The sequence below is a fragment of the Strix uralensis genome, chromosome 1, assembly GCF_047716275.1.
Source record: "Strix uralensis isolate ZFMK-TIS-50842 chromosome 1, bStrUra1, whole genome shotgun sequence".
Classification (NCBI taxonomy): domain Eukaryota; kingdom Metazoa; phylum Chordata; class Aves; order Strigiformes; family Strigidae; genus Strix; species Strix uralensis.
Genome location: NC_133972.1, coordinates 68,325,655 through 68,348,676, shown reverse-complemented (window position 1 = coordinate 68,348,676; position 23,022 = coordinate 68,325,655). Strand labels below are relative to the sequence as shown.

Genomic DNA, 23,022 nt, shown 5'->3' with positions numbered 1-23,022 from the left:
CCCAACTGATTTTTAAATTGAGAAGGACATGCAGGTCCCAGCAGGATTTCTACAACCAATGCAAAAACAAGTTGATTCCTGCTTACGTTTTCTCAACTTGATAGAAGCATGACAGAGAGCACAGCTCTCTGTAATTCCCAGGCTGACTAGTCAGCACTGTTTTTCTTTTCCTACACAGCTTCAACAGTCAGGGCAGATCCGTTTTCATCCACCACCAAGTTTCTGTCCCTGCAAAGCAGTCTCACTCCCTTACTAGTTTTAAAGCAAGGGAAGAGATGTTAAGTATTTGCTCTTTGACTGTCCAAGCACTGAAATATTTTACATCTATATTCTGTGATCTCTTCTGGAAGTGTGATACGAAGTCCTCCCCAGAAGGAACCATTTGCAGGAAAACTGCTCTTGCTTGGCGTGAGTCTACTGCAGACTTTGAAATCTAGTAGCCCAAAATCTTAAAACTCATTTTGAAAAAGACAAAAAGGTTCATCTAACGATTGATCTTAATTAGATCTTAATAAATCCTTAGTACTTTGCTTTTTATTCTTCCTTCTTAAAATTTTTGCAGGTACTTGTGTTTGTTTCCAGAATTTCTAACGACCGGTAAGCCTTCAAAGAAACTCTGGAAAAGGCCCAAATTTGACCCTGGAGTCCTTAACTGTCTATATACACAGAACACAGAAATTATGCATATGGGGCATGAAGCCATATTTTGCAAGGCCTGAGCAAGGATTACATCATAAACACACACTTTTTTTTTTTCCATGAAAAGAAGAATAGTAACAGAAAATCAGGAAAATGTAGACATAATTGTCTCTCCTGTTTTAAGTGAGTAAAGCAAATGCATATATATTCTGTTCTATTCATCTGTCAGATGATGAAGAAAGCAGCTATTTTTACAGTAAACTGTCACATGTTGAGAGGAGGAGGATGAACATATAAAAACCTGCAATTCAGCAGTATTCGTGTAACACTTCTAAATCCACAGGGTGACAGTAATCATTTGTCACAGGAACAGTCCATTAAGCACAGGAAAAAGAATAAGTGCTCCCCCTCCTCAGCAACAGTATCACTTTTTAAAAGGAATTTTACTTGGTAGGGTGAAAAGAAGCATACTAAAAGGTTGGGAATAATTTCATTTGTTCAAGCAGCTAGGTTTACATTTCCTTTATGATCTACTCCCCTCTCCGGATTCACATCAAGTCAGGAAATTTTTTTTGTACGTTGAAAGACTCAGTTCTCATTATGGGTGGGGAGTGGGGAAGGGGACTGGAGTGAAAGGACCAGTAAAACATCATACCAAGATGAATTAATGATCTTTTTTCTATGATCTTTATTTCCATGGGCTTGTATTTACCACTACACTATAAAAGGCATCCTCACCATTGAGAAACTATGAACTAGACAGACACAGTGATTCATCATTTGCCAGTAGCTGAAGGCTATTTTGGTTTAGTGTGAACTTCCTTCCCAATGCAGAACTAATTTGTCATTTTTCCTTTTTGACAACCACATTTTAAGAATCCCAGTTTAAAATCCTGACATAACTCATTAAATATAATTCAGTATAGCTGAATATTACAATACGGACACAAGGACCATGAGACCAACTACATTTGCAAAGCACCCAGCATGCTTTATTTACGGACTGTGCAGGGACAAGCTCTAAGTGTGTATGTATACATTTTCACACACACGTTAAAAGCTTTCTCCATCTCATTTAATAATACATCTATATATAAAGGTACCGTATCTGTACTGTACACCATAAAGATGTTGTTCCATGGGAGCGTTATTTAGTAACCTTTAAGAAATAACGTATGACACTTGCAGCTGACAATGAAATTCAGGCTACAGAACGACTGGTAGATGAGGATGTTTTTATGATGACTTCTAGCTAATGAATTGTTCTCTGATATTTAGCATCTCTCAACCTATTACCTGTGGAGGGAAACACACATGGCCGAGATCATGCCCGAGCAGCACACTCGTACTCAAAGGGTTTCTGAGAGCAGCAGTTGTTTGGATTGCATCATACATATCTGCCACTCCAAAACCCGGAGCTTTTCAGTACAGTGCATTTGCAGCAGCTACCACAGGCAGATTTAAATTACTTAGTAGTTAGTTCAGTTAGGCAAACAATTTGTTTGATCAACTGAGTATTTTTTAAGGATTACTTGACTGCCTTCCACTCTCAAATTCAGCCTTTGGACAAAAGAAATTAAGTGATGTTGTCTGTGGCCCTTCTAGGTTTTATATTTCTTGTATTTCTTCCAGACATCAGGTATGCATCAAAAAAATTTAAGGAGAATTCACCAGCTAGTCTTTCTGTGAATGGATATGCAAGAACATGTATCAGTTGATATACCTTGTTCTCTTGAAATATCTGGTTTATACCAGAACTTCGATGTGTCCTGGACAAATTTTACAGTCACATGTTTATCAGTTGTGTTTTCTGTGAAATAAAAGGGAGAAGAGGTCAAGAGATTTTTTAAACACAAAAGCATTTTTGTACTTTTCTTTCCAATTTCCAATCACCTTAATTATTCAAAAACATCATGCTTAGAAGGACAATTTAGAGAAACTCTGAACTGGTTTAGAACCATCAAATATAATACTGTACACTAAGATTATGAAAGCATTCCTGAAGTTTCATTTTGCAAAACCCATAAAATATGAAAAACTTTTACATTTATAAAGCTGTATTAAATACAAAGCTTCTCAGTGGGGTCCAGTTAACACACATCTACATTTTCAACTATTGTTGACACAAGTCTAGAAAGCTGCAGTGAGAAGCCAGTCCTTATTAAAAGAAGTTGGAGTCCACACCGCTTGCTTGTGGTTTGGCAGTTCAAAAGGTAGGCTGCCCTTGGCTGACATCTAGGGAAGCACAGAAAGAATTCTACAGCCTCTTTCTCTGAATAATACAACCAAAACCAGTGAACTGGTGCCACTTACTACAAACATGCAAGTCCTCTGTGCTGTTTCCATTCCACTGCTTTTTTTTCCCCTCCCCACTTTTAAAATCCCCTAAATGCTTTTTATAAACTCATATAAAATCTAGTGTATTTTGCATTTCTCTGATGTAGAACCTACCTGGCACTGGGGAAGTGCTTAACATTTTTGAGAAATCTGGGAGGACATTTGGGAAAGGGATGCTGATTGTGCTTCCACTGTGGGGGCTCGAGAAGCCACTTGAAGAAGGTGACACCGAGGCAAAGGAACGGTCTCCTTCAGAGGACCTCTTTTTCTCTGGAAGAGGCGGTTGAGCATGTAGATTCCCTCCATGGTGTTGCTGAACCACACTGTTCTGGCTATTGTGTCCAGAGGCCACTGTAAGAAAGTTTTGTGTCAAAAAGCCATTGTCCTCAGCATTTGCCACTGATGAGCTCAGGGTTTTAGGAGAGATGCTAGTATTGGCTATGAAAGTAGCTTGTTTCTCCTCTCGGAGGGAGCTACAGCCCCTGTTGCCCCTGCTGTAGCTCAGGTAGGCCCGGGCACTGCTGCTGACAGCAGGTTCTTGCTGTGGGTCTGCTGGTGAATTCTCCAGGCTGCTCAGGGTGACGACCTGCAGTCCTGGAGTTTGGAAATGAGACAAGAGAGAGACATCTTGCACGGTGTTTGAAAACTCTGAGGGCACAAGGTAACCTCCTGGTGGTCTGCTGTTTCCCATTGAAAGCTGGAGCGATGGGGAAGCTTTAGGGCTGCTTTCAAGCCAAGGACGTTCTGTTGCAGAAGAGCTGCCAAAAAATGCCAAAAATTGAACACAAAAATAAAACAACAGCCAAGTAATTCCCTTAAAATGTCACTGTACAACCCATGCTGCAGTGATTACAGAAAGCAACGAACTGCCTCACCCAGGACAATACCTGAGGTTGCTCTTTGATAATATGCTGGACCTGGTGATGCAGCTGGATCAAGGTATGCCAGCCCCACCCCCATCACTCATTTCTTCAGTCATTACTTTCTGCTTCATCTCACCCTCCACCTAGCCATGCTGATAGGACAGTTTATGAGTCTGCACTGTGAACCAGGCCATCAAATTAATCACAGTTAAAAAACTCCTTCCTCCCCCTGTCCTAGAGGGTTACTTTTATTATGAATCAATTCAGTGAGGTTGTTCACAGCACTGCTTCACATACAGTGGTCCTGGAGATCTCTTAACCCAGTGAGCTGAAGTGCTACCTGGAAAATAGCAGTAGGACGCAACAATTTCTTAAGCCAAAGCTGCCATCAAAGGCAGAGGTTTATGGAAGAAAACGGACACTGCCACAGCAGTTCTTACATGCAGTCTCAGGTTCATTAAAAAAAAAAAAAAAATTAAAAGAAATGGGCTAAGGAGGTAGTTGTGCACCACCACAGAATAAATGAATAACTATTGACTCGGGGTAAATGGTATTTTGCAGGTCCTACAGGATGATGAAAAAAAAAGTGCTCTAAAGATGTAATAATGTCATCTCGTGAGCATACAACTGCTTTTACCTCCTCTTCTTGCCTCCTCTTCTGATTCCCACCTTACCAACTTTTTTTAACAATAATCTGTATGACATTTCCTGAAGCTACTTAAATCTTCCTTGGTATGGAGAGCCCATAATTCATGTGCTTGCTCTGTAAAGCAAGGAATTAAATCTCTGAACTGTAATAGTGGATTGCTTGTGAATATATATGAAGGAGCCTAAAGGAATTGTCTGTTGACATTTTTTAAAATATTTTTTTCGCTATGTTTTTAAGCCAATTTTCATTGCTCAGTTTCTGTGATGTCCATGTGTTGGCTGTTTCAGCCAATTTATGGAGACTGAAGTCAGCTTATTTGAAGTAAAAAGAATCATGTGAATTCCTAAGAATTATTCTAATCATGACACAAAAGGATCAATGAGAAGACAGCTATATTTTTTCTGATGTTGACCAAGAATACTTGACTTAATGGTTGGACTAGATGATCTTCAAGGTCTTTTCCAACCTAGACGATTCTGTGATTCTGTGATAAGAACACAGTTCCCAAGACCCAACTCTTAGACCAGGTCCAGTGGTTAATTTATTTGATGATGGAGTAATTTTGACTCATAGAATTAAATATTTCAACAGTAAACATTAGATTTTTCTACTGGCTAGCAATTCCACCTGCTCAAGTAGAGAATAACAAACATTCTTCTAGACAAGACAAACTAAGCTTCTAATGAAACCATCTGATGAAAGTTTAAATTGCCTCCTTGCTTCTAGAAGTGAAATGCTCTTAGACTGTAGCTGGAAAACATTACCAGCAATACCAAATGTACAGAGAACAAACTCATTGTGAGATGCAGAAAAGAGCTGACATAAGATAAATAGAAAAAATAAAGGATTTTTAATTAAAAGGGAACTGTGGAAATGGATATCAGTAGATTTGAACAGATCAAAGTAGAAGGGCCATAAAGAAAGGGAAGGGAAAAAAAAAGAAGACATCATTGCAAGAAAAAAAACCCCACAGTTGTAGCTATCTGCTGGATGAAATGAAAAACAACAGGAAAAATATTTAGAAAGAAGGGAACAAAATTTTCTAGATAAAGTTTGAAGTAGAAATGTAAGCTTGATAACAACTGCATTTCCTGATGAGCTTTTAATTCATATCCGCTTATAACGAAATGTTACGTTGTCCCCTCCTTAGTAAACACTAACATACTTTGTTCAGTCTTACAATTCACATTCATAAGCACAAATCGAAACGTTCACAGTCCAAATACTGACTGAAAATGAAATCAATTAGATGGGGAGATAAATAAAAGATAAATAGGTATCAACATACTCGAAGTCCTGACTGAGAGTCTGACACACCAATCAACAGCACTCTAAATAGTTACTATGAAAAAGGAGCCAATTATCCAAGAACAAGAATAGGATAGCCACAAAGGAATGTTGTTGCAGTATGATAGAAAAGGAAACCTAATGAGCTGTAAACGTAACAGCTCATCTATTAAGTAAATACAGGGCATAGCTGATGACTGACCATTCATTGTCATGGTCGTGGTCATGGTCTTCTGAACCTTCTAACAGTAACCCGGGACTCCCTGTTTGCAATTTCCTGCTATTTCTCTTCTTATGCTGTAAGCTCCTTGGAACAGGGGATATTTTGTAAATTTATACTATTCAAGCTCTGGTCCAGAGCCCTACATGTTTACCACAGTACAAATATGAAATAACAAAATCTCTCAGCCTGCGGAGCAGCTGAAAGGGAGTCAGCTATTCACTACCAAAACCAAATCCTCTGATATTTTACTGACTAGAAATGCATGTACTGCAGTGAGAAGACTGCTCCCTCTCTCTCATATACAACTTATTCCAATGTGAAATTTCATTAAATGCTTTTCAGTAAATCACAGAATCATCTAGGTTGGAAAGGACCTTGAAGATCATCCAGTCCAACCGTTAACCTAGCACTGACAGATCCCAACTACACCATATCCCCAAGCGCCATGTCAACCTGCCTCTTGAACACCTCCAGGGATGGGGACTCCACCACCTCCCTGGGCAGCCCATTCCAACACCTAACAACCCGTTCTGTAAAGAAATGCTTCCTAATATCCAGTCTAAACCTTCCCTGGCGCAACTTGAGGCCATTCCCTCTTGTCCTGTCGCTTATTACTTGGTTAAAGAGGCTCATCCCCAGCTCTCTGCAACCTCCTTTCAGGTAGTTGTAGAGGGCGATGAGGTCTCCCCTCAGCCTCTTCTTCTCCACACTAAACAACCCCAGTTCCCTCAGCCGCTCCTCGTACAACATGTGCTCCAGACCCTTCACCAGCTTCGTTGCCCTTCTCTGGACACGCTCGAGTAATTCAATGTCCTTTTTGTAGTGAGGGGCCCAAAACTGAACACAGGAATCGAGGTGCGGCCTCACCAGTGCCGAGTCCAGGGGCAAGATCACTTCCCTGTCCCTGCTGGCCATGCTATTTCTGATGCAAGCCAGGATGCCATTGGCCTTCTTGGCCACCTGGGCACACTGCTGGCTCCTGTTCAGCCAGCTGTCAATCAACACCCCCAGGTCCCTCTCTGACTGGCAGCTCTCCAGCCACTCCTCCCCAAGCCTGTAGAGCTGCTGGGGATTGTTGTGGCCAAAGTGCAGCACCCGGCATTTGGTCTTACTAAAACTCATACAGTTGGCCTACAGTAAAGCACTAGAGAAGCTGGTTAAGAGCACAGGAAAATATGTATGAGCTTGTGCTAGCACATAATAAAGTAACTGAGCTATAATTCCTATTTATTTTTGTATTCCTATTTATCTTCAAAGCTAATTGTGTCCCTGATGTATAAATAACATCTCTGTATGTGGTAAATTCCAGCTGGTGGACAACATCATAGTTAAATGTCACAACCAAACTCAAAAGCTCTCAGACAAATGCTCTGCAATGAAGATGCAAACATACATCTTGGCTGGAAACTACAGTTATGAGAACTGAACAATAAGGTAGGAGAATCTTTTCCTACCTTTCTCCCCCTGGGATAGGACTGTTACTTGAAACAGTACATGAAGATGCAAAACAGCGCTGAAAGGAGGGATCCGTCTGCATGTTGGCCCTCAGCAAAGCAGGGTTAGTGCCCACACTGCTGTCAGACATCACCATAGAGTGGTTAATGGCTTCCGCGTAACTTTGAGATTCTGCAGCAAAGGAAACAAAGCAAAAGGCAAGTTAAAAAACAACTCACATTTTTCTGGACCTTGTACTGAAAGAATTGTTTATAAAACAATCTGGTTTTCTCTTAATAGGACTATAAAGAAGAGTTTTTATTTGTTTGAGCAGTAACATTTTATTTCACACATTACACTGACTGCTGAAAACATCCAGCAGAACAAACAGCAGAGGGAATAAAGATTACAGAATTGCACCACTCAAACTGTTTGATCAGCTCTCCAGGGTACATTCTCTAGCCCTAAAGATGAGAACAGACCTGTCTGTTCCATGTTGTTTTGCATTACACAGTCCACAGTGTTAATCAGGTATGTCTAGTCAAGCGTCCTATTTGACTGTGCACACCATCAGTGTGCACTTTAACACTAAAGCGATAGAAAACTGGAGTAATAATTCAGCCTGCCCATTCAGCTCACTGCTGAATGGGGCAGGGGACTTGGTGGAAAATGACACAGAAAATGCTGAGGTACTCAAAACCTTCTTCAACTCGGTCTTTACCAGTAAAACAGGCCTTAGGGAATCTCAAACCCCTGAGACCACAGGAAAAATCTTGATTAAGGAGGACTTACCCTTGGTGGAGGAGGACCAAGCAAAAGAGCAGTTAAACAAACTGGACATATGTAAGTCGTCTGGAGCCTGACAGGTTGGCACCCACAAGATCTGAGCGAGCTGGCTGATACCACTGCAAGGCCACTCTCCATAACCTTTAAAAGGTAACAATGGTTGGGAGAGATTGAAGACTGGAAGGGAACAAGTGTTACTCCTGTCTTCAAGAAGGACATGAAGGATGATCTGGGGAACTGCAAGCTTGGCTGGCCTAACCTCTGGGTTAGGTGATGGAAAGGTGATGTCTCTGGGATAGTGTCTGGGAAGCTGATGGAGCAACTAACCCTGGAAATCATTTCCAAACACACAAAGGAAAAGAAGATGATTGAGAGTTGTCAGCATGGATTTATGAAGGGGAAATCATGCTTATCCACCCTGACAGCCTTCTTCAGTGAACTGAATCTTAGTGGCTAAGGGAAGAGCAGTGGATGTTGCTTATCTTGACTTCGGTAAGGCTTTTATCATGTTCTCCCGTAACATCCTCATAAACAAGCTGACAAAGAATGGGTTAGATAAGTGGACAGTGGAGTGGATTGAAAACTGGCTGAATGCCTGAGCCCCGAGGCTTATGATCAGCTGCACCAAGTCCACTAGGAAGCAAGTCACTAGCATTATACCCCATGGGCCAATACGGTTCAACATTTTCATTAACAACCTGGATGATGGGATAGTTTCATCAGTCACTTTGCAGACAACAGAAAATTGTGAGGAGTGATTGATAAAACAGATGGTTGTGTTGCCATTTAGAAGTGGAAGAAATGGGCCAAGAGGAATCTCAAGGACTTCAACAAGGGGAAATGCAAATTCCTGCACCTGAGAGGGAATAATCCCACTACATGCTGGGGGTCGACTGGATGGAAGACAGCTCTGCAGAGAAGGACCTGGGGGTCCTGGTGGACAGCAAGCTGACCACGAGCAAGCAATGCAACCTCATGGCAAAGGCAGTCAACAGTATCCTGGGCTGCATCAGGAAGAGTGTTGCCAACAGCTCAAAGGAGGTGATCCTGCCTCTCTGCTTAGCACTAGTAAGACCACATCTGGAGTTCTGTGCCCATTTCCAGGCTCCCCAGTACAAGAGAGACACGGACTTTCTCAAGCAAGTCCAGCACAAGGCCGCAAAGATGCCTGGAGCGTCACTGGGACTGAAGCATCTTTCATAGAAGCAGGGGCTGAGAGAGCTGGGACTGTTCAGCCTGGAGAGGACAAGGCTCAGGGGTATATTATCACTGTGTATAAAAACCTCCTGGGAGGGAATGATGATGAGGGAGCCAGTCTTCTCTCACCCTTCTGATCACATGAGGAGAAAAGGAAAGAACTGGCGTTGAAAGGCAGTTGAGCAGCACAGAGCAGAACAGGGTTTAGTTACCAGTGCAACTACAGATTACAGGCGTGACTTTGTTTACACCACACAGACAAAAAAAGTAAAGCAACCAAACTTTTCTAATAGCTTGCAAATAGCATTGGAGTAATTGGTTTCTAAATTGATTCAAGTCTGAACTATGTTAAACTTAATTATACCGGACATAAATACTATGGGTTATAGTTGAAAAGGATGTATTTGGATGAGGAGTAACGCGGATGCCATTACTAAAGAGCTTTATACAGAACAGTTTAATCCCCTTCTTTACAAGTACATTTTAATAGCCAGTCAGGCTCTAATGAGGATTACATTTGATTATTCTGGTATAGTCTAAAGCAATCTAACACCTATTCACATAAGCCCAGGTTAAACGGCACTATTTTCCACCACAGAAAAGGCCATGCACTAAGATACTACAAATACCTGTGCATCTGAATAGCTTCATACACCTGAATAGTTCCACTGATCTCAACACTTGCAGGACTGGAACCCAATAAAGCAATCACAGATGAAACAATCTCTTAATTACTGTCTCTTAAGCAGATACACTTCAAAAGATTGAGGGAGGAAAAAATACACAAGAAAGCTACGGAACAATTCCAGTCCTACAAAGAGTTAAGATCATACTAAAGCATCTTTTCCATGAGGAAATCTTTCTAATGTAAAAACGACAAAGGTTCTCACTATTTCTGTGAGCCTATTTCTGTGAGCGCCACTGAAACAATTCTAAATAAATCTTCTTTACCCTTCAAATTCATGGCAGAGTCTGGCTCTGCTATTATTTGAATGAGGAGGGTGCAAGGTATTTAAAAGAAATGCCTGAGATAAGAAAATCTGCCGATCAGTGCCCTGACTGAAAACCATTTGAATTCCTCACATAGCACACATACTGTACAGAGCAAACATTTAATTAGACTAGGGAAACATTAGAAAACTGTAACACTGTCTTTTAACTATACCCATTACTTTAACTATATCCACACCAGTCATAGAAGTGAACTTTAAGGAAATACTGCAGAAATGTGCATGGTGTGGAAGAGCTAGAGAAATCTGAATCTGTATCTATCTAATAGATCAGATCTATTACAGTCATTCTCATACTGCTGCAGTCAGAAAAAGCTGGCTGTATAAACCCATGATTTAGGCTGTATTACAACTGAAATCAGTGGTGCTTGTTTACAAAGATTGACTGTTTACCCAAGTATTATAAAGGTTGATGTTAAGCTTTGAGTAATGATTTCAATATATAATAAAGTAGTATTACTTTGCCTTAACAATTGCCTGAGAAAAAGCCGATTAGTTGAAGGTGGGTTGGTCAAACTAATGTTGCATGTCCGAAGACTACTAGAGCCTCTCCAGAAACACAACTTTCACTAGACTGAATTTACCAAGAGCAGCACCTATAAGACAAAATATTGTAAGTGCTACAGACATCTCATCTCCGCACATGAACCTGCAGATGCTTCCCAATTATACTGCAGGTTGAGATGAATCTGCTACTGTGTGGGAGAGGTGAATGCATTCCCTGCAGGCATGAGAATTATGATCACAAGCTTAACTCCATATGCTTGTTTGCTTTCGTGCCTCTGTGTCTGTTCCCTTGATACAAGAGTATACAGGGGAGTCACTGGACTCCAGTTACCAAGAACCTGGAAGCAGGAAGGGGAGTGGCACTCCTTCTGAAATAGCTTAAAATCTTCTCCCACTCTACTGCAATCTCAGTTATGTGCATAAGAGTTAATCTAAAGCATTTACAGAGCAAAATCCTCTCATTCTCCCACCAATAACAGCACTTGCTTGAAGAAATGGACCAAGACTTGATACTTCCTTGTTTCAGGCTTGGCCCGTTGCTATTACCTTTAGAGCACTGAACACTGCACAAGGGAAGGACCTCTGTCACACTCACAGATGCGGCATTTCTTTTCATACCCAGTTTTCACAGGTGTTAAATACTAAACTAAAAGTGAAAAACCACTGGCAGCCAGGCATATAATCTGCAGAAAGAACGCAAACTCTGTACAACTCTTCCCATGCTAGAAACAAGTATAACTGAAAGGCACTTCCCATGAAAGCAGCTTTGTTTATATTACAATTAAAACCAAGCTTGCTGAATATTTCAGCTATGTCCTCTCTATTGTCTGATGCAGAGTCCACACTTGCTGGTCAGCTGTTAACCCTTTATCTCACGGAATCATTAACTCAGTGCAATCTCACAGCTTCTACAGGATTTCTGTATGCATGCTACAAATTCCCCTGGCATGTTTGCTGCAAAGCATCAGTGCTTCCTGCTGCAGGCCCCTACTAAATCAATGCCATTGTATCTGTGAGAACACTGACAATCTGCAGCTCCCCTACTTAGAGAAGTGATGTGACAACCAGAATCATTCATGTTCATGTCTCTTCATGCACCTGGGTCAGACCTGCATATCTACATTTACTATCACTGATCATCAACTTTATAGGCAGCACCTAAGAGAGGAACTTGGCTCTCTGCATCATATACTACTGAAAAGTGACAGTCAGGAAGAAAATGAATACTGTTGTGCTCACAGGCAAGGCAGAAAAATATTCATCTCACTCTTCTACTGTCCCACCTGGCAGCCAAGGCCAAATACCTACAAAAGTTGCAAGCTTCTTTCAGTTGTAAGCAGGAACTCCTGGATGTGCCCAGTACACAGCTATGAAGATGTTATAGATTAATTTGGATTTTAATCCACTAAATCTGTTAAAGGAACTCTGACCAAAAAAAAAAAAATATCCACAAAAAAAACCCGGAGTGGCTTAACCCACACCATAGTCCAGATAAAAGATATGTAAAAACGTTCCCTTTCCTCTTTCTTGTAGCAGCTGAAGGGCCGAATCACCTCAAAGCTCTGGAGACAATGGTCCAACAATGGCAGGGAAGTGAAAGGAGCAGTCATTCCACTATCATACCTTGTACTGTAGCAGCTTCTCATACCTTCCCACCTTTGTAGTCCTTTTAGTGAGAAGGTGATAAACTGCATTGCATGAGCTTGAAAACTCTAGTCAAGACCTTCAGTTGCATCTTTTGGGGAACTCTGAATCACTGTTCCACTCCCTAAAACCTGAGCTGACCACCCCCCAGACTATCTCAGGCCATACTAAAAGCTGAATGGACACAGGAAAGCATATTGCTCTAAAGTAAGCTGAAGTAACCGAGCCACTGCCAGCCCTAAAGAGCAGCAGAAAGATAAAAAGCATTGTGCAACACTTTCAAATTTCACAATCTATTTCTTGATCCATCCTTTGATGGCTTCAGCAATGAATAAAACCAGCCTAACAAAAGACTTGCAAGAAGCCACATCAGATGTGGTGTAAAACATTTCTCATGTCAACATTCTCATTCAGAGGTCCCTCCACTCCCACCTCTCATTGTTCACACGAACAGCTGATGAGCCCATTCCTTTAGACACATTTCCTGACAAACTCATCTAGAATGACAGAACTGAAGGCATCCAGGAATATCACAGAAGAGTGTTTGGTATCTTCTCTACACAGTAGAAGTATTTTTTTTGTTTTGGATGGTTGCATTTCACTAAGGACTTTGTATTTCTCATCCTCTCAGGACTCATCTTGGACTTGTCCTGTCCGACAAGCATTCTCAAAATCTTCTTCCCTTTGAAAGTCTCAGAAAAAACCCCACAGCACTCCCCAGCATTCACCAAAAACTCCATGGCACTATGCAGCTTGGCATCCAGCTGGCTCCAACTACCATTTGGAGTTTACATTACTGCCAGTGTAAACTCCACCACAGTGCTGAGCTGTTCATCTCTCCTTTCCACATCTAGGGAACTGTAAGAGTTTCTATGACAATAGTCTCTGCTGATACAACTTTATTTTATCCGGGAGACCAAGGGTCAAAAGATGGCCACTTCCCTCTTCCAATATTAAATTTTATTACTCATTAAGCAAGTTACTCCACCATTACCCTGAATGTCTCGCAGAAGATTTATGCACACATACAAGGAAAGGTAGAGCAAGGATCAAAGACAACCCTAGCCTTTAGTATTAAGCATCAGAACAACCTATCAAGAGACACACTGGATGGCTCCACAGATTGAAACATACCAGTAAAAGTACCAGCTGAAGATCTTAAGCACATTTTAGGAGAGGTTTGTTTAGATATGTTTCTTTCCAAACCTTAGAATCTACAAAAGGAAAAAAAGTGGAGCAAGATTTATCAGGGAAACAATCAGAGAAAGCAAAACCACCAACGAGCAAAGTATAGAGCTAATGATACTGAGTAGGCACAATTTTAGTTTTTCTAAGACATCCCGTCAATATTTCAGCAAGGGAAATGTTGACGGAAAGATCAGTTGAAAAATCAGTTTTGAAGAAAAAAATGGAGCAAGGAAGAGAGCTTCAGTGGAAGAGAAGTACTGACATGCAACATGCAGTGACAGCTAACTGGACTGGATGAAGTGAAAAGGAGCGCACAATTCCAACTGCAGTCTGTGAGCATGGAGTAGCAGAGGCTTATGCTACTATGTAAAGCCAGAAACCCTGGAAACAGTGAATTCATGACAAAAGGATTTGGCTCCCTGGAAAAAGAGTCCCTCCAGCAGCTGACAAGAGTGCTAACAGAACTGGCACTGGTGAAGCTAAGGAGCTCCTTAGAAACCTCTACTGAGCTCACAGGGAAGGCCAGAATTAAAAACACTGCATACGGAGAAAGGAGACAGCAAGATGGCCCACTTGAACCAGTTTACAAACTAACATCTTTCCAAGTCCAATAGCATTGTAAGGTTCTGCTGGGGTAGCCCTTTCACTCTCTTTCCTGCTTTTCCAAACGCTGAGGTGTCAAAATTAGTCAGAGAGACTGAGATAATGCTGAAACTCTCTTTTGCTTTCAGTCAGTCTGCAAACTATTGACTTTGACCTTTTATAACTGCTATACTTTGCTTTCAATTTCACAAAAATACAGTGAACCAAATTATTCCCTTTCATGAAAGTCATCAAGTTTGGTCCCGCTGTTCCTTCCTTTCCATAGAATACGTGGAAATGAATGAATGATGCTTAAGCTCTTGTCTTCTGTAATTTCAGCTACCAGGGAAGGGAATAACTTTTTTAACTCTTTTGCATAGTATATGCTATCCTTTCCAACACAAGTTGTTTCACCTCTCATTCAGGTCTAAATCATCCCAAGCTGTTGCTGCTAGCCAGCTTCCACCATTATTTCTTAAGTGTTTCAAACAGAGAGCTCTGAGAACAGCAGCTAATTTACTGTACTACGGTTTGGTTAAAACACAAGTAAGCTGACCTAAACCACACACAGTGAAAGCAAAATCCCTGACAATCCCAGGCAGCAACAAAACACCTTCCTGCTCATTGTCCTCAAAAAAGAAGTTAACTCTTCACATTTCTGATAGGAAAGATTCAGAGGGTTTATATTTTAGAAAACAGGTATTGGTTAAGAAACTTTCCAAATAACAACTCGTAGACTGAGATAATGATTGTCATTGTTAGCTCACTTTTCGTTCTGGCAATGTCCCACCAAAACCTGCAGCTGAATCAGCACCTTGCCATTTGGCCCACCATAGTCACCAAGCTATGTGAAGTCTTCACTGCCATGGAGCTCTGCGGAAGCATGAAAATCTGCAACATCTTCTACAAGTATATTTTATACGTAAACTGGATTTTATACTATATAGTGTATATATAAAAAACTATATAGTACATATAGTGTATATGTAGTATTTTATATGATATATACTACGTACTATTAGTCAGCTATTTTAGTGACTTTGACTGTAGCAACAGAACCCCTGCTTTTCAAAACTAATTTATTTAGAAAAAATAAATAAACCTAAAATACTAACAGTTTGTATCCTTTCATGTTTGTTGCTTTTTATTTCACCTTAGACAGAAAAAACAAAGGCATAACAACTAGAGTATAAAGACCCTGTTTTGCTCAGATTAACTCCCCCTCCCACAACTGAGTATTATCATTTCACAAGAAATTTGGAAATCCACCTTCTTAATCTTCTTAAGAAAATCAGAGACCTTCAAATAAGGGTTGATATCCCCACCAATGATTCTGCTTCACTGAACCACAGTGATAATTAGAAAATGGATAATATTAAGACCATCTTCAACAATACCAATAACAAGTATTGGGTCCTTGGTGAACTTGAGGACTGGACCAACAGGTATCTTACTCAAGCTCAACATGAAATAAAAAAAAATCTGTACCTGGGGCAGAACAAGACCTTGTAACAATACACGCTGGGATCCAATTGGTCATTAGCAGCCCTGCTGAAAAGTATCAGTGGGTATCAGGCTGAAAAGAGAGTCTTCACTCTCATCCCAAACAAGGCGTACTGAGCTATATAGCAGGAAGAACACAGATCACCACAGGAAGCTGGTTATTACCCCTCTGTATCTGATGCTGGGGAAGCTTCACCAAGAATACTAAACTCAGTCTCAGGCCACCAGTTCAGAAACATGAGAAACTGTAAGGGATCCAGTAGAAGGCTACCAAGATGACCAGGGGCCTTACTCACACAACGCACAATGACAGGACGATGGAGCTGGGATTGTTCTGTCTGGAGAAGAAAAGCAGCAAGGTGGAAATCTAAAAGCAGCCTAAAACTACTAGAAGAGGGTCTCTTCTCTACCAGAAAAGACAACAGAGCCAGAGTTCGCAGTAGTGACAGACAAAAAGCTCTTGACAAATTCTCACTAGAAATCAAAAAGAGCTTTGTCACTATGGGCAGCGCAACACTGAAAGAGGTTAACCAGGGTTGTGGTGGAACCTCCATCAGGAGGGGTTTTCCTGACTGAGACAAAGCAGGATCCAGTACTTGCGACAGTCCTGTTCTGAGTCACAGGTAGGACTACATGCCCCCAGAGGTTCTTGCCAAACATCACTTCTATCTTTCTATGGGAACACTAATTTCCTCACACAGAGGAAATACAGTAATTTCCGAACTTTTTTAGTTGCATACCCCATCAATAAGAAATTTTTGAACACACCCCACCAAAAGTACTATGTATATTTGTTTAATTATGAATTATTTTCTTCCCACAGACCAATGGATCATCCCGTCTATCACCTGGGGTGCACAGACCCCACTTTGGAGACCACTGGTCACACACACTGACAGAAAAAAATGGCATGAAATTAAGGAATAAAAAGAGGGGTTTTTAGTTTTGGGGGTTTTGTGTCATTTGTTTTTTTTTTTAAAGGATGGAACAGGGGCAGTTTCTCTGTCATCTTGGAATCTGCTGGCTTTTACGCACATCAATAAACTTATCTTCAAAATTACCTACGTTCTTTCAGAAGGAGAACATGTCATGAGCCAAAATTATGTACTATCATGGAGGTTCCCTCACTTTTCAAAAACCCACCAATAACAAAGAGGTATCATATAACAGGTTTTTTTCATGCTAATACCTGTTTAAGTGGATCAACTCTCTCTGCAAGTAACAAAATCAGTTGGGCTGAATCTGGTGAAGCTATGAAGATGCTGGCTCTAACATCCACACACTAACCTCTCCACTGGAAAGGTCGGTTTCAGTTGCTCCATTAAACAGTACTGAGAAGGATCTCAGTGGAATATCTATTACCTGTTTAGCTCTTACAGAAAACACAACAATGTCATGGCTGACAACCTGGGAAATAAAACAGCAAATCCGGAGAGGCAGTAAAGTATTTCTCAGAGACATCTGGTGGAAGAAATAACACATTCAACAGTTAGAAGCCAAACTGCTAGAATTAAAGGTAAGCTACACTGCAGTACTGAAGGCTTCTAACTTCATGCAATTATTACTGTGTGCATCTAGAAAGCGCTCACTGTGTTTTGGGAACCTTTCAAATATATTTAGAATAAAAAAAATCCATTCTTGCCTTATGCCTAAAGAGGGCTGTAAATCATCCATGTTGCCCCTTGAGGAAACATCCCTGGCACAGCAGCCCTCCCCAGCAAGCACTGGGTGAGCAAGGCTGGCACTTTGCCACCTCCACAGGAGATCTGGGCCTGCTGGCAAGATGCATGACAAGAGTGGGTGCACACTGGGACATTCTTCAGTTCCAGCAACTTCTAGCTCCCATAACGGCCCATCGAGGCTCCTGCCAGTAACAAACAAATGCAGCCTCTGAAGCTGTGCCAGGGGTCAGCTTATCTCCAGGCAACCCTAGGATCAGGGAATTAATTGCGCTTACCCTCTGCCCCTGTCTGCAGAGGGCTAAGTATCAAAAGCATGATTTACCAGACCCCGCTTTTCCCCACCCACAGTCCCTGCCCTGAAGTTCTTACTATCTGGCTTCTTTTCTACTGAGGAAATAGCCATTCCATTGACAGACCCTTACACTGTTTCACAGATGCTTGGTATCACGTGTTCATTCAAAAATACCAAAACACAAATAACTTGTATTTGCTTAATAGAATTTGCAATACAGCATCTTCAAAGCAGTAAAAATCTTACCACACCTTTCTGAAGGACCTTCTTATACTAATTTATTTTCCCATATAGTACCAAAAAAAAAAAAAAAGACATTTCCTCAGGGACTAAAGCAATCAGTTACATGTCTTCTCATGTATTTTAAAAGATCTTGCAGATGCTCTACTATTGACTTTAAGCATAGCTTTGCTGTCTTTGGAATGCAAATCAGCTGCAGAGGGATCTCCTCAAGCCACCCGGGTCACATGCAAACATAAAACGTGACATTTATTAAAACACTCTTTAGGAGAGAGACGCTGTCAGTCCATAGTGCATAAACAAGAGCACTACTATTCTGCCTTTAAGTACAGCAGATCATTCAGCGATGAATGAAAACAAATCCAACGAAACAATTAGAATATAATTATTAACATGCCCGCGCTAAGTTTTCACAGCAAATTAGTTAAGTGGCTTTAGGGGCAACCAATTCCATTCTTATCATGGTTTATCTCATAATGGAATTTCAGCTATTCACATTGCTGAATATGACAATTTTCATCGAATTCTAAAATTAAACAGCAATAGTTTTAGAGGGGAAAAAACCCACTAGGAATCAGAAGCGTACAGACTGGTACCTTCAAAATTTATAGTGATACTTTTCCAGGCAGAATGCACTGGAAGACTGAACATCTTTCAAGGAAAGAGAGTAAAATGTCTGCCCTGCGTTCCAAAGTTCATTAGCTATTAAAATTGCTTGAGATGTGCGAGATGCAGGTCCAGGTTGTCTGTGCTGAACTGAAACTGCAACTCATGTCTACTGACAGATCCTTTGCAAAGCCAATGCAAAGGGGACAAGGGTGGGGGCGGAGGGGGAAATTGGAGCAAATACTGAGTAAACGAAGAAAGGACTGAGCTTTGAGCTTGGGGCTGACTTTCTGGCATTCCTGGAAAGGAGGCATCAGAAAAGGAGAGCATCACTCATCAGCGAAATTTTCAATTTTGTGGTATCACAGAATCAAATGATCCTACCTACTCTTCCTAAGGTGAAAAAGAGAGGGAGTTTGAACTCCCCTTTTGATGTCCCAGTCCAGTTCCCTGATGCCAGCAGGCACCAGAGAAGTCCGAGTATAGAGCTTTTGGTATCTGAAGAGTACTTACCTAGCAGGAGGAATGGAAGCAGGCAAACTGATGTTTGGACCTTCTACCAGAAGCCTCACTTTGTTCCTGCTCTTCTATTATCAGAAGAATTCTCCCTAATCATGACCCTTTTCAACCTGTTCACTCTTTTGGAGTCGCTTGCCTGTACCAAATGGATGAGCTCACTGCAGCCTGAATACCAAAAGCAAGGGCTGCTTTTTCATTTTGAAGTAGTATGCCTAAACCCTTTTCATTTTAGAACCGGAAATAATCTGTAACTGAAACAGGTAAAAACAAACTCTGTTCAGTTTATCTTCAGTGTGGTTCAGTATCATGTAACAGGACTGAGAAGTTAAGCTATGAGGTGTTTTCTTGGTCTGTCTCTTAACAATCATCATTCAGTCCCTCTCCTTTCAGGGTTGCATTCCTTACACATGCATCTGCTGCTACTGACTGAAAAGAAATATTGTTTGTATTAAGGCCGTAATCATCAGGCTCTTTAAAGTATTCTAGTACAGCCTGCACATCATACTGTGCAACAGTTGGCTGCTCTAAGAGTCTATTATATTTTGATAGAAAATTCAGATCTGGAGTAAGAAAGCAAGAATATTTTACATGTACCGCCTGAATTAGAATTACTCTGCCAGTGCTAGTGGCACAATACACTGTTTTTCCCATTAAGCAAGAAAGCAGGAAAAACTATGTGATACTCCTCGTTCGGGGAAGACTTATGTTTACAAAGTCTGTTCATTTTTCATGCTTTTGAAAGGAAATTTAACGCTGCTGTAACATTACTAGGAACTCCTCGGGGGAGGAAAAAGAATCAGTCTGGACAAAGACAAAGTTTTTGCACGTAGTCAGCAATTATATACGTTCCAGGCAGTCCCCATTTCTTCCACTTCGAAAAAAACCCACTACCGCACACAAAAAATTAGAAGTCATCTTCTGCAGAAAAGAACTTCACAAAGCTCAGGAACCCTGCCTCGTGCCCTCTGTCACTCTGTGAACGATCACAGGGGAAAAAAAAAAAAAAAACCAAAAAAAACCTCGTACTGACAAAACTCCTTGTCTGCAAAACTTTTCAATTTCTCTGCAGGCTGCAAATGTTGCTACATAACCACGCAAGGCCTAATTCTTCCCCTTACTTTCCTTCAGCGCTCGCAACCACCACAGAAGCACCGCACGCTCTTTGCCCCCCCCCCACCGGCGCGCACTGCCGCCGCGGGTTGCAGTTCGCTTTCCCTAACCCCCGCCTCCCCCCACTCCCCGCATCCCAGACAGAGGCACCCCCACACACACCCCCCGCCCCGATCCCAGACCGCATTTCGCCGCCGCGCGGTACCGGGAGCGCGGCCGGTGAAACACAGGCCCCACAAAACGAGTTTCTAGGCTGAGGAAAACGCACGACGAAAAGGGGGGGGGGGGGGGGGGCGGGAAGCCGAGGACCTACCTGAGGAAGCCGTCAGGGCCGCAGCTGCCCCCCGCAGCGCGGGCGGTGCGAAGCCCGCGCTCCCCCCGCATGCCGCCCGCCGCCGGCCCCGCCGCCCCGCCACGCACGGGCGTGGGAAAAGCCCTTTCCCGCATTGGCCAGCTCCGACACCATCCGCTGTCCCCCGCGCCTTAAAACTTCACAGCCAAGAGGATTCCAGCGCCTGCGGCGAAGGGAAAGCAGGCTCCCGCTCTCGCTGCCGCCGCTCGGCCGAGGCTGCCGCAGCTCGGCGCCATCCAGGCGGAAAACGAGTCCCCGGCTGCCGCTGGGCTCGCCCTGCAGCCGCCTGCCCGCTCCGCGCACCCCTGCTCTGCTGACTCCACCTCAGCTGAATTCGACTTTTCCCTCTCCCCTCCCTCCCCGCTCAGCTCTCGCGGAGGCTCACGCCACTTCCCGCACGCGCAGCGCCGCGCCTCGCGCATCTTCCGCGCAGCGCCGCAGGGATTAAAACCTCATTGCCCTTCGCCGACTCCCAGCACACAAGCCGTAGCGTGCCTTTGTTTGGTTTTCGTTTTTTTTCTTTTGTGGGTGTTTTTGGGTTTTTTTTAAAAGCAGATGCCCCCTTTCCCCACAGCTTCATTAGACCTCACAGATTTGCTTCTTTCAGAGAAGATGCAGGACACGAAACTGAACCGACAGAGAAGTGCTTTTTAATGCGGACTAAAGCCCAGCTGCTCTATAATGCCAAACTGGCTCAAGCCTCTCCGATAAATTTAGCATCCAGAGCTCTGAATAAAGTTTGACTCACTTCCCAAGATTTCTTTCACAAAACAGCACGTGCAACCCTACTGTGGTGTGTTCAACATCACCCTATCATTGTTCAGAGCCGGTTTTATTTACGGGTCAGGAAGATGAGTGGAAACACTGCAGCGGGCAGCACATTTCCTCCTCAGATTGTTCTTCAGTGGCCCAGGGCACCAGATTTTCTGAAAGGATGACTATAGGAAACCACTTTTCTACACGACTGTTTAAAGCTTTCCTATAATGAATTACTCAATTGCTTTCAAATTTTTAATGACAACATATTTTGAATGTGTATACTAAACCCTTTTGATAGCTTTAAAATATAGAATACTGATGAACTAATTAGAATTTTGCTTTCTTCCACAGGCTGAAAGGTAAACTAAATGAAACTATTCCTTTATAAAAATGCTCACTCCTACCACTGATCTTCTTCATAGCAGCTGCTCCTATTAAACAATTCCACAACGGTTGCTTGCAAGAGGCCCAAACAGCAAGTATTAACTGTGATATACACCATACTATCAGGTAAAAAATGAGGGACAATCCTTTCCCCAGGGGCAGAACAGGTTATTAATGCTGCAGTCCAGAACTGCCATCAGTTACTTTGATTAATTAATTATACAACTACACTTTGTCTTGGATGCTTCCTGGCAGAGACAAATGCAGTCAAACAGTCTTCAAACTCTTAACAAACAACAATTATTAAAGAAAATTGCTCTCCATAGAAAGCATTCCTGGCTCTGCATAAAAAGCACTGTAAGCACAGGAAACCTTTGGAAGTCCCATTTCCTTCCTAATTTTCAAGCCTTGGAAGCTTTGCTTGTTTGGCTATTTACATTTGCTAATTTAGAACAAGGATAGTAACATTTAACTAAGAAGATAACAGTGGACTGAGATACCACATGAAGGCGGGGTTAAGTGAGAAAGTGTTCATTTCCAAAGTATGAATGTAATGTAAATAGAAACCAGGTAATTAAAATCCTGAATATACTTAAGTTTTGATAACATTTTATCAAGTTCACCCTTCATTAATATATTTTTTGCACAGAGCTTTCCAATTGAATCAGACTTGGTTATACTTAGGGGGCTGTTCATCAGTGAGACCTCTAACATGAACACTTTTAATGACAAACAAAAGGTGCTTAACACAAAAACTTGCTTTTTGTTTATCCTTCTGTCACAAGTTCAAAGTTCCTACCAGATGACATGAGTTCCAGGGAAGAAAAAAAAAAAATATAGCTGAAACTTTAAAGCCAGGAGATATGAAGGGCCAGGCTGAAATGCGTATAAGAGTTAGAAAGGGGAGGGGGGTGTTGGATGTCTCAGGTGAGGAACTGACTGGGTTTAGGTGAGCTGCAGCTTGTGAGGTACCACCATCCCAAAAAGAAAAGGTCTGTTATTTGGCAAGCAAAATTGGTTTCATGGCTGTGCCAGGCTCAGCACAGAAACAAGGATTAGGTCCTCCATCCTCTGCCAGGTATTTACTCACATAGCAAGGCCTGTGTACAGTTCTCCTACGTAAAGTGCCCAAGATTCCAAGTTTCATCAGAACCATCACACTGCAAGATCTATCCAAAGTAGCTTAAAATGCAGGGCTTGAATTGTAACATGTACCTTCCTCCAACAGA

At 42.0% G+C, this 23,022-nt stretch overlaps 1 protein-coding gene across 5 annotated transcripts in view; it reads right to left on the bottom strand.

The window, feature by feature from the left end:
* TNS3 (tensin 3) overlaps window positions 1-23,022 on the bottom strand; it is a 241,463-nt gene that overhangs the window by 18,232 nt on the left and 200,209 nt on the right. For all 5 annotated transcript variants that reach the window (XM_074869814.1, XM_074869796.1, XM_074869804.1 and 2 more), the window contains 3 exons: window positions 7,453-7,624; window positions 3,091-3,734; window positions 2,363-2,449 (listed from right to left, as the gene is read on the bottom strand). In XM_074869814.1, coding sequence (XP_074725915.1) covers window positions 2,363-2,449; window positions 3,091-3,734; window positions 7,453-7,624 — 903 coding nt within the window. The remainder of the gene's footprint in view (window positions 1-2,362; window positions 2,450-3,090; window positions 3,735-7,452; window positions 7,625-23,022) is intronic.